Source organism: Mytilus californianus, unplaced genomic scaffold, assembly GCF_021869535.1.
Source record: "Mytilus californianus isolate M0D057914Y unplaced genomic scaffold, xbMytCali1.0.p SCAF_2, whole genome shotgun sequence".
NCBI classification, from domain to species: domain Eukaryota; kingdom Metazoa; phylum Mollusca; class Bivalvia; order Mytilida; family Mytilidae; genus Mytilus; species Mytilus californianus.
Genome location: NW_026262668.1, coordinates 58,876,731 through 58,889,398, shown reverse-complemented (window position 1 = coordinate 58,889,398; position 12,668 = coordinate 58,876,731). Strand labels below are relative to the sequence as shown.

At 32.3% G+C, this 12,668-nt stretch overlaps 1 protein-coding gene across 8 annotated transcripts in view; it reads right to left on the bottom strand.

Moving 5' to 3' along the window:
- LOC127730130 (thrombospondin type-1 domain-containing protein 7B-like) overlaps positions 1–12,668 on the bottom strand; it is a 203,386-nt gene that overhangs the window by 34,599 nt on the left and 156,119 nt on the right. For all 8 annotated transcript variants that reach the window (XM_052238264.1, XM_052238270.1, XM_052238268.1 and 5 more), the window contains 4 exons: positions 11,703–11,885; positions 8,044–8,261; positions 970–1,177; positions 175–376 (listed from right to left, as the gene is read on the bottom strand). In XM_052238264.1, the coding sequence (XP_052094224.1) occupies positions 175–376; positions 970–1,177; positions 8,044–8,261; positions 11,703–11,885 (811 nt within the window). The remainder of the gene's footprint in view (positions 1–174; positions 377–969; positions 1,178–8,043; positions 8,262–11,702; positions 11,886–12,668) is intronic.

The window sequence follows — 12,668 nt, the reverse complement described above, 5'->3', positions numbered from 1 at the left end:
TTTTATCATGTTTGCTTCACTCACTTGACAAAAAGATACTCACAGCGACTCCTATCTGATATTTAATATGCATAAATCCTAACAATAGTTGCAAACCGCAATGTCTACCAAATATTACATCTACACTACAAGTGTAACAAACAGTGGTGTCATTCAATTTTTGTGTATCCTTACTTTTCATCCTGTACAAGTTGGTTGTTGCGATTATAACAGTGTACACCCCTAGTCTGTCTTCCACGACCACATTTTCTATTTCTATCCTCCAGTTCACAACTTCCCCATGGATCTGCATGCCATATAAATACAGCACATTCTATGACAGTAGGACATGGTTTATTTTCTATCAGTTCTCTTTCACCTGGACATTCTGTACCACCTGTAATTTACACCATAAAATCTCTTTTTATCAGTTTTTGGTACAACTATTCGAGTTACAAAAATATATTGTTAAGAATGAATAATTAAACATAGGAGCTGGATAATTGGCCCATCCTCTGTATATCCTTTCCTTTAATTACTTTAAGTCTCATTAAATATATGATTTATAAGTCTTCCAAAATACTTGCATGTCCAAAGAGTAAGCAGTTTCATATATTAATAATAAATATTTTGATAAGGTAGCCATTTAAAATTCATGTACTTGCTTTAATCTGGTCTGAGAAATTTGCTGAAATATGCTCTCTTAATTGAAACACATTCAAGTATACATGTACTATATACAACTATTTCTCTGATTTGAGAAAGTTAAAAATGTGACATCAAAATATTTTATTTTAAATAACTTTACTTTCTGTAGAAAAAGTGGTCATCTTGTGTTAAACTGATATTTTTTTACCAATTATCTGGCTATACTCAAACTAATTATGAAGTTATGCATGAGCTTTTTGCAACATCTGAAATTTACAAAAACATTCTACTCAACTAACAATAAGGTCTCTTTCCAGGCTATAGATTTTATTTAAGTATTACCTGGTCCATGGCGTGCCAGGATTGTTTTTTGTCTTGATCTCATGTTTGGTCTATAGGAAACATCTTGTTCAGTCTCACAGATGTCTGGACATTCTGACCATTCACCCCAATCTGATGTTACACAATCATAGCGACAAGGAATCTCACATAACACTTGAGGTTCTGGTCTGGTTTCCCATGACGAGCATAAGTCATCACTCACTCTCATCTGATAACAAAAATGTATTAGTTTATATATTGCTAAATATGTTTTTGAAGATTTTCAAGCCAAAAGATTTCAATCTATATACATGCACGCCAGGGGCACATCTTCCATTTTCTTCTTCAATCATAACTTTATAATTACTCAATACAACAATGACATCACTGATCAATCTAAATCTGAAGCACGCCAGACTTCAATTATTATATCATAAAAAATTAATCATTTACAAAAAGTCATAACTTACATTTCAGCTGAGAAAAATTTCAGTTAAGGTTTGGTAAAGGATAATTATAAACTGTTCACACAGAAATATTTCTCGTCTTTATGTAATTTGGAGAGAATAATGTAATTATTGAAATTAAAACAGCAATACTCTGACATGCAAACTATGCAAAATATTCAAAGTCCATGAACAAGGACTATAGAGCAAGGCCAAATGAAGAATGCCAATGCTAAAACAACAGCATATCGAAAACCATTGACTTATCATTAATGGTTCCTTTTAAACTGACCAAGACACAAGCTTTGACATGAAAACAAAGCATAAGTTCCAAAGTCAATGGACCATGATGTGAGAGCAGGGCCATATAGTCTAATACTAATACAACTGCATACCAAATATAATTGACCTACAACTAGTGGTTTCCCATTAAACTGACTTTATCATGTTAACTATGCAAAACTTTAACATTCAATAGACCATGACTGAGGGGGTGGGGCCGAATAATCTCCTTGGAAATGAGATGTGCAAATGCTAAAACAACTGCATGCTAAATATCATTGACCTACCACTAGTGGTTTTCCATAAAGTAACCTAATCACAAACAAAGCAAAAGTTTTCCCTTAATTGATAGGTACTCCAAATGAACTTAGACATGTGGAATAAAACTTTGGCAGAAAGGTACTATGATGGTCATTGTTTAAATAGAAGCATGTACTCACATCGGCACCATCTTATTCTTACTGAATTAAAGATTTTAGACCTGCATCTTATTTCACTTGTGAAATATTTTAAAACAATCACCATTCACAATTTCATCAGCTGTGTGCAATTATGACTCAATGAGCAAAATGGAGTATCTGGAGACTGACTTTATGGATAGTGTAAATTGTAAAGATGTATCTATTTTTAATGAATGAGCTATAAATGTGCATATGAACATGGATATTACAGTCATTTTTATTGGTATGACAAATGTGAAATCTGATATGAAATTAACACTGATGATTTCAGTGACATTTGAAAAGCAGTTACTGTCAGAAATATGGAAAATCCAGCAACCATAATTTATTAATGCTTTATATATAGAAATATTCATTGTTAGAAAAGCTGGACTGTTTATAAAAGAGTAGTGGAAATGATTATAAAAGTATTTTAGGCTATAATGATTTCAAATAGCAATAAATTGCTTCGCCGAGCACAGCTGGATACCACCGCAGAGGTCCAAACCTGAACAGTTGGGGCAAAAATGGATGCAATATTCGCCCTTGATACAGGTCTGAATTTGGATTGAAATTAAATATTAGACACATAAAAGGTTTCTGACACAGAATAACTGTAGTCAAAGAACTTAGAATTGGTTATATGATTTGAATTTATATTCAATTTTTTGCTTTTGTGCAATACACTTTGCTGTTGCGAATTGACCCCCCCCCCCCCCCCCCAAAAAAAAAACCCCCCTTTTTTTTGCTTTTGTGCAATACACCATGCTGTTGCAAACCTCCCTTACACTGCTTTTAAATTGTCATAAATGTTCATTAACCATTACTTTATACATAATTTAAAAGCAGTGTAAGGGAGGTAATTTTTTTGCCCCTAATTCCTAAAGGGTTTGAGCCATAACCCCTCACAGCAAATCCTAACCATCCCTTAGTGGTATGGAAACTTGTGGTATAATTTCAGAGAGATCCATACACTGTTCCACAAGTTATTGTCTGGAAACTAGAAAAATGCTTATTTTTGGCCCTGTTTTGGCCCTAATTCCTTAACTGTTGGTACCATAACCCCCAAAATCAATCCCAACCTTCCTTTTGTGGTATTTAACCTTATGGTAAAATTTCATAGAGATCCATTCACTTAAACTAAAGTTATTGTGCGAAAACCAATGTGTCTTCAGACACCACGACAACGCCAATGTCATACCAATATACGACCGCGGTCGTATAAAAAGCAACAAATATAAATATATTTTATGCATTAAACAATGAATCTCAGTTCAGAAGATATACTCTGCATGAGGTTTCCATAAGATATGGCGGTCACATTGAACTAAAGATATACTTTGCATGAAATTTTGGTTAAACTAAACAAATCAGAAATCTTATAACCAAAAAACTGAACCATATTTTATTCATTACTCCCTACAATCAATCTGAAACTTTACTTTTTTTTTAAATTTAGGCCACATCATAATTTGGACTTACTTATTTTAATAATTAAAACAAAGATTATTGACCTGATTTAACACTTTAATGGTCCAATAACTCAGTAAAATTTTATACTAGCCCCAAGACTTCAGATACTGTTCAAGACTGATGTTATACAATGAAAGTCACATCTTGCCCACTTGTTTCTGAGAAGATTGTTAACATACAAACAACAGAGATCAATGATACAAAAGGTTTATCAAATTATGTCAACCAGAAACTTTAGGATTGTACTTTAATCTATTCTGTTTTTTGAAACAGTCTTTTTTTTTTAACATAAGTTCTTTATTGTTTTAAACACGGCATCAGCAGCATAAAACAAAATGTACTTTATAAAATAAAGAAATTGTAAGGAATTTAATCAATTTGTCATTGAATACAATAGTGTATTTTTGGATATAATTGACAATTAGATCATTCATCAACATGATGAGTTAGACGTCTCAGTGGGCTGTTTTATGTTAAAGAAATTGAGTTCTGCAGAATATCAGATGGAAGTTTCTGATATAAAAACAATAACTTGTTATCATTGTAGACTTAAATATGTTATCTTTGCAAATTGGCTTATGTATATTTCACTGATAAAATCAAGAGGTTGTACACAATATTGTGCAAGTATACCCTACTCATTGGGTAGACATGGACAAAGAACCAATACTCAGTGGGTTAAATAAAAGTTCTAAGTCATGTCAAAAATAAATATGGATAGTGTCCCCATGTGGACACAGATGATGCCCACGCTTGCATATCATATAGTTATAAAGGGGCATAACTGAAGAACGGTAAAAGTGACGCTTCCCGAATTTGAACTTGATCTGAGTGGTAATAATCATTGTGTGTAAGTCTCATAACATTTGGTTGAGGCTAACTAAAGTAGAGAACAGAAACTAAAAATTCAGCAATTTTTCTATTTGTAAACACTCTAGAACAGTTGTGTATAAGTTTTATAACATTTGGTTGAGACAAACTAAAGTTAGAGAACGGAAACGAAAAATTCAGCAATTTTTATGTTTATAAAGGGACATAACTCAAGAATGGTAAAAGTGTCGCCACCAAATTTCTTACTTAATCTGTATTATGTAGTAATAAGCATTGTGTATAAGTTTCATAACATTTGGTTGAGGCAAACTAAAGTTAGAAAACGGAAACAAAAAATTTGTACTTGATCTTAGTTTTGTGGTAAAGAATATTGTGTATAGGTTTCATAATGTTTGGTTGGGGCAAACTTAAGTAACAGAATGGAAACTTAAAATTTTGCAATCTTTCGATTTATAAAGGGGCATAACTCAATAATGGTTCAAGTGACACTACCCAAATTCAACTTGATCTGTGTTTTATCAGTGGAAGTCAAAATTAAACATTGCATTGTATAAAGCATTGATTGTAGTTGATTCAACTATAATCATGGACAAAGGAAGATAACTCCAATTTTAAAAATTACTTGATATTTAGAAGAAAATAAAATTTTTGCAATTTTTTCATTCATAAAGGGCATAAATCTAGAACGGTTAAAGTGACGCCACCAAAATTCAAACTTGATCTGTGTTTTGTGATATAAGCATTGTGTATAAGTTTCATAACATTTCGTTGAAGCAAACTTAAGTTAAAGAACGGAAACTATAAATTTTGCAATTTTTCCATTTATAAAGGAGCATAACTCTAGAAAGGTTAAAGTGACGCCACCAAAATTCAAACTTGATCTGTGTTTTGTGGTAATATAAGTTTCATAACATTTGGTTGAGGCAAACTCAAGTTAGAGAACAGAAACCAATTTTGGGACGTACGTACGTACAGATGGACAAGGATAAAACTTAATTCCCCCACCGCTACGGCGAGGGCATAAAAATTGGACCATCCTGTATATCTGAAATTCTTAATTTTATGTAACAAATCAACATTAAAAAGTTCCAGACCATATATCAAATCTTTAATATAAACTGAGTGTGTTTAGAGGGGGGTATCAATAAGCATGCACTATTTCAGGGACATTGAGAGGTTTCAGGGGATTTAACTATAGATGGGGCATTTAAAATTATTAAATGTTACATTGTCATTATGTTGGTTTGATGATGACACTATTACAATAGAATCAGGTTGCAGAATTCTGCCTGGGCAGAAAAGAACACAATCTCTTTGGGTCCCTTTCATTTTGCAAACCGTAAAGGCTTACATCAAATCTGTTGACAAACTCAAGATAGAGATTTCATAAACAAAAAATAAATAAACAAGAGTGCACACGCTGAAATGTCTCGCCTTCTTTACTAATCATTGATATTATGTTGATAGTCCTAAATATAAAGCTTTATTACAACTGTCACATAAACTTAACATTAACCAAGTAACCTTAACATTGACCAATGAACCATGAAAATGAGGTCAAGGTCAGATGAACCATGCTAGGCAGGCATGTACAGCTAACAATTCTTCCATACAACAAATATAGTTGACCTATTGCTTATAGTTTAAGAAAAACAGACCAAAACACAAAAACTTAACACTGAGCAATGGACCTTGAAAATGAGGTCAAGGTCAAATAAAACCTGCGTGACTGCCAAATAGATCATAAAATATTTCCATACACCAAATATAGTTGAACTATTGCATATAGTATTAGAAAAAAAGACCAAAACTCAAAAAACTTAAACTTTGACCACTGAACCATGAAAATGAGGTCAAGGTCAGATGACACCTGCCCGCTAGACATGTACACCTTACAATCATTCCATACACCAAATATAGTAGACCTATGGCATACAGTATAAGAAAAACAGACCAAAACACAAAAACTTAACTATAACCACTGAACCATGAAAATGAGGTCAAGGTCAGATGACACCTGCCAGTTGGACATGTACACCTTCCAGTCCTTCCATACACCAAATATACTAGACCTATTGCTTATAGTATCTGAGATATGGACTTGACCACCAAAACTTAACCTTGTTCACTGATCCATGAAATGAGGTCAAGGTCAAGTGAAAACTGTCTGACGGGCATGAGGACCTTGCAAGGTACGCACATACCAAATATAGTTGAACTATTGCATATAGTATTAGAAAAAAAGACCAAAACTCAAAAACTTAACTTTGACCACTGAACCTTGAAACTGAGGTCAAGGTCAGATGACACCTGCCCGCTAGACATGTACACCTTACAATCATTCCATACACCAAATATAGTAGACCTATGGCATACAGTATAAGAAAAACAGACCAAAACACAAAAACTTAACTATAACCACTGAACCATGAAAATGAGGTCAAGGTCAGATGACACCTGCCAGTTGGACATGTACACCTTACAGTCCTTCCATACACCGAATATACTAGACCTATTGCTTATAGTATCTGAGATATGGACTTGACCACCAAAACTTAACCTTGATCACTGATCCATGAAATGAGGTCGAGGTCAAGTGAAAACTGTCTGACGGGCATGAGGACCTTGCCAGGTACGCACATACCAAATAAAGTTATCCTATTACTTATAATAAGAGAGAATCTAACATTACAAAAAATCTTAACTTTTTTTTCAAGTAGTCACTGAACCATGAAAATGAGGTCAAGGACATTGGACATGTGACTGACGGAAACTTCGTAACATGAGGCATCCATATACAAAGTATGAAGCATCCAGACCTTCCACCTTCTAAAATATAAAGCTTTTAAGAAGTTAGCTAACGCCGCCGCCGCCGCCGCCGGATCACTATCCCTATGTCGAGCTTTCTGCGACAAAAGTCGCAGGCTCGACAAAAACACTACAACAATCTCCATTATCCCCAAAGTGAATACCACCCTTCACTTATACCAAGGTTAATTACCAGTATGAACAACATTGATTTGATTAGTTTTTACCATAATCTGAACACATTTAATTACTGTTTTGTGAAAATCATAAAAATTACATTGTAATATATGAAAGTCACATTTCAAGGTTCCTTATATAATTGAACTGCTACAAAACGTATAGAAAAGGAAAATAAATTTCAATCTACAAGCCTGGTAATTTAAAGGACAAATGCATTGATTTGATAAATAGTATCAAATAAGATAAGTTTTTAAAGGATCTGCTTTCCCTTCCTGAGCACCTGAGATCACCCACATTTTTAGGTGGGGTTTGTGTTGCTCAGTCTTTAGTTTTCTATGTTGTGTTTTATGTACTGTTGTTTGTCAGTTTGTCTGTTGGTCTTTTTCTTTTTTTGCCATGGCATTGTCAGTTTATTTTCGACTTACAAGTTTGAATGTCCCTTTGATATCTTTCACCTCTCTTTTTTAGTATTTTTCTTTTCAACATTCATATCTTTTAGAATTTATTATATACTAAATGATTTTTCCTTCATATGAAATAATTCATTTATTGTTTAATTATTTTACCTATGAAAATACAACAAATCTCTAGCATCAAACAAACAGTGTTTATGCTCAAATATTTTGTCAACCTACCCCTTTCTTATCAACACATGTTGCAGTTCTCTGTTTAATACCAACACCACAAGTTTCACTTTTACCATATCTAATCTTGGACAAACTGCAGGGACCAGATGATGTGTTCCAAAAATAACAAGGTTCTGGGTCACAGTTTTGGGTTTCACTAAGGTGTGGGCATTGTTCTCCATTTGTTCCTGGTCGTGTTAGTACTTCTCTTGTCCTAAATCGCTGCCCTATAATTACAGAATCTGAGATTTATAATGTTCTTATGGAAACATGCTACTATGTTGGTTAATTGATGTTTAACTTTAATTAAAAGGATTATATTCTTTAAAAAAATTAATACACAAAAGAAGCAATAATCCAGTAAAGTACATTTGCCATGGTGCACTGGCTGCAAAATAATAGACAGAAATAATAAGGATATAAATATTGAAACATCATAAATACCACACCAGGAAGATATAAGTCAATTATTTATAAATCCTGAAAAATTCTACTAATTATTCTTCTGGGAATCCTAAGGCTCTAAGTTAATAGGAAATATAATTGAATCTGGTTTGTTTGTATGTCATATTTATAATTGACTAAGCTTTCTATAGACCTATCATAATTTTATAGTATTATTACCATGAGAAACATGAAACAAATTATGATTTGTAGCTAAATGTAACTGTTAAGGAGAAATTATCTGGTTGCTTATTCCGGAAATCCCATATAATTTAATTCTTTTCAACACAAAATGGGGTTGGAGTGAGTTGCTAGACAATACAATACCAATGTTCACAAACAAACAAAATTTTCCAAAGAAATTCTAAATAAAAAAGATAAAAAGAAAATGGTTTCTTTTAGATATTTGTGTCATTGGCTTGCTGTTTCATTGACCTTTTACCTATATCTTCTTTTATACATACATATTTCAATACTTCAATTTTGATCTAGCTAAGTAAAGAGGAGATATTTTGCTACAATCAACAAAATAGACATCACAAAAATATCTGATTAATTATTAAATTCAAATTTTCTGTTTTTGAAACCACTGCTGAAAAAGCCTTATTTATCTGGCAGGAAAGTGCAGACTCTTCAAATAATAGCTTAAAATTCCAGTACTTGTCAAAATGAAGACCAGTAATGAGAATACTATGGTTTCATAGCTTTGTATTTTCATGTCTATATAGTACATCTCATATTTCTAAAGTAAAGTTTTGCATCTAATGCTGTGTTGACATGATAGATAATGTGACACTTTTACTAGGGTTCTTATATGCCTTCTATATTTTATGATTATATAGTTTGTTAATAAGAGGATATACAACTTTCATTTCAGACATACAAATAATATGCCATGGAATGTTTATATACAAATATCATAGTCATGTCCATTGATTTTATGAATAACGTGATTTGTGGGGTATACATCAGACAGCAAACTTTAAAAAAATTGAAATAAGAAAAGACATGAAGAAGACACCAGACGGTCTTCATCAATAAATATATATAAATAAATTTCATTCAACAAAGTGTTAATGCATTTCTCCATGAAAATATGATAAAACAACTGTAGTGCTTTCTTTTTATGTTATGAATAACAATATTAAATAGGTGCGTTGATATATCTCCCTCTAGAAAATAACTTAATGTTGATCACTAAACCAAGAAATGAGGTCAAGTTTATTTTAAGCAGTTACTGAACTATGAAAATGAGATCAAGGACAATGTACATATTTCAGATGGAAACTTCAGAACATAAGACATTAGTATATTAGGAATTATGCATCACTGTCAACTTTATGCAATATTAACCTTTATACAAAGAGTAAATGTCTTAGTAGTTACTGCTAGATAAGCATCCCTTTGTCACATTTAGTGACATTTGTCACAGGTGTGACAAAAACAAAGGATCATAATTAACAATTCCAGAATCCTAGTAATTATATTTTAATTTAGCCATTGATACTATATCAAACTGTGTTACAATATAATGATACTGGTACAACCTGATCAGATGCTACCTAAGCATACTTGAAGTTTTGTCATTAATTACTGAGTTACAAGTGGGTCAGACTAATTTATTTATTTTAAGCCTTCTCATTGACTAAAGTGTCCCTAAATTACTGATATCATAAAAAAGTCTGTAATTTTCTCATCATTATATAACTTAACAACCCATATCATAACAGATAATGGAGTTTAGTTGCATTCAATTTTGTACTTAGTTTTTCTAATACAATACATATGCACTGCTATATAAACATATTTATTTCAAGGCAACCAGATTTCATAATTTTGTTTTTTCATTGATATACATGTCATAGTTTAGAATGAAGTCAATTAACAAAACATAAATTAGACATTTTTGAGATTTTGAGTGTCTTACAAAAGCAATGAAAATCAATGTTAACATGTAAACCAGAATTTAAAGAGGCTGTTTGAGAACATTTATAACTGTTTACACTATAGAAAATATTAGAAATGGGAAAATAAGTGTTACCATGAAAATAAGTACTTTACCAGAAGTTTTATGCTGCATATTGTGTTTGCTTTGTAACATGATGACATTTAAATTTAAATATGACACTGTACATATCAATATTAGCTATAAATCCTGTTGTTCTGTAATTATGAGAGGGGCCGAGTAAAACAGGCAATATTGTTTAAACACTATAAATTGAATTCCAACATAAAGATATGCTTGCCTATAATTGCTTACATCCACTTCATTTTAACTTTGGTGGATAGTTGTCTCATTGGCAATCATACCACATCTCCTTATTTTTATATTGAGTAAAACTGCATTGATAAGTTGATGCTTCTCAAAACTATTGAAGAATCACAATATTTTGACTTCTTTCATTTTAAAAAAAGTTTTGGTACAGGCAACTATTCATTATAGTGCTCAGTTTTTCAAACAACAATGAGTATGTCAGCCAAGTCGTATTTTTTTGTTACAATGAAAAAACTTTCCTATTTCTCATTTTTACTGTAAATTAAGTTTGGTGACATTTTTGCTACTAATAATTTTATGATATAGAAGATGTATTTATATGTGTACCATCCTAATTATCACCCTGGATAATTTCCGGGACGCATGTGGCAGACAGAAGTCTTATTAGATTACATTGGAATTATTATATTATCTAATATGTCCGTCTGACCTTGTCCACTAGGTCACAGTGCAATATTGCAAAATTACAAACCGAACCTTCTTCATCATCTTTATCAAAGATTCCAGTCTGTACAAAAACGGATTCATTTCCTACGCAATGTAATTACTTCTTTTACAGTTTTTTTGGTTGCTGTAATTTTCTCTTATTCAATCATTTCACTTCTTACAAATTTATATGAATTAACAAGACACTAGATATAGTGAAACTGTCAAAACTGTTGGATGTTATATTGATAGGAAAGTACTAAAGGAGAAACACAACAAAATCAACTGATGTCAGCAAGCTATACCCTATTGCTATGGAAAATCTTTGACTGCAATCGTCCATCTTTCTTTTTTGTTCCCATTATATATTAACTTGTTTTTTGTCATATTATTCAATGATTGAATGAAATATTTGGCCTAATGAAGATCCCATTCAATATTTGGAAGCTAGTCAGTTTTAATGTCCAGTAGCTGCACCAAACTCCACACACTTCAGTTCATATCTGACATATGAAAAACAAACCTGTTTTCTGATTGTTCCTTCTCTTCCTTGCATATGCTTCACATTCAGTCACAGTACAGTCACTCCACTGTGACCACAATGACACTGTACAATCCCAGTCACAGTCTGCTGAACACAACTGTGATATGGTTGGACGAGGACTGGTACACAAAGAATCGTCTACTGGTTTCTGGTCACCACTTTCTATAAAAAAATTTACAATTAAACATACATGGACTTCAGTATTTAGTATATATTTATTTGAAGCTGCATTTTTACTATCACATTAGAGTCATGTGTAATTTTTTGTAAATTTTATGCATTCTAAAACCATTAGCCATAAAATTGAGAATGGAAATGGGGAATGTGTCAAATAGACAACAACCCGACCAAAGAGCAGAAAACAGCCCAAGGCCACCAATGGGTCTTCAACACAGCAAGAAAATCCCACACCCAGAGGCGGCTTCAGCTGGCCCCTAAACAAAAATGTGTACTAGTTCAGTGAAAATGGATGTCACACTAAACTCCGAAACATATAAATGAACTAAAATTAAACAAACATTTATACACGACTAACAAAGGCAAGAGGCTCCTGACTTGGGACAGGCGGGGTTAAACATATTTTTGGGAGGTCTCAACCCTCCCTCTATACCTCTAGCCAATGTAGAATAAACAAACACACAGCAATATGCACAATACATTGACTATGATTCCAAACATAACTTTACATTTGGGAAAAATTGTTTGAAGTTTTAAAATATTCAATTTCCATTAGAAATTAACATATTTGGTCTACTTGGGATGGCTCACTATATAAAAAATTCAAATCTTTGCTCTTACTCTATAATTTGACATTTCAATTAACAATTACTCCAAATATTTTAAATTAAAGAAAACAAAAACCTTACTGGCCAACTTTTCAAAAATAAGTTTGATATACTCAAATGCAAGCTATCAAAATGCCGATAACTTCTTTCATGAACTATA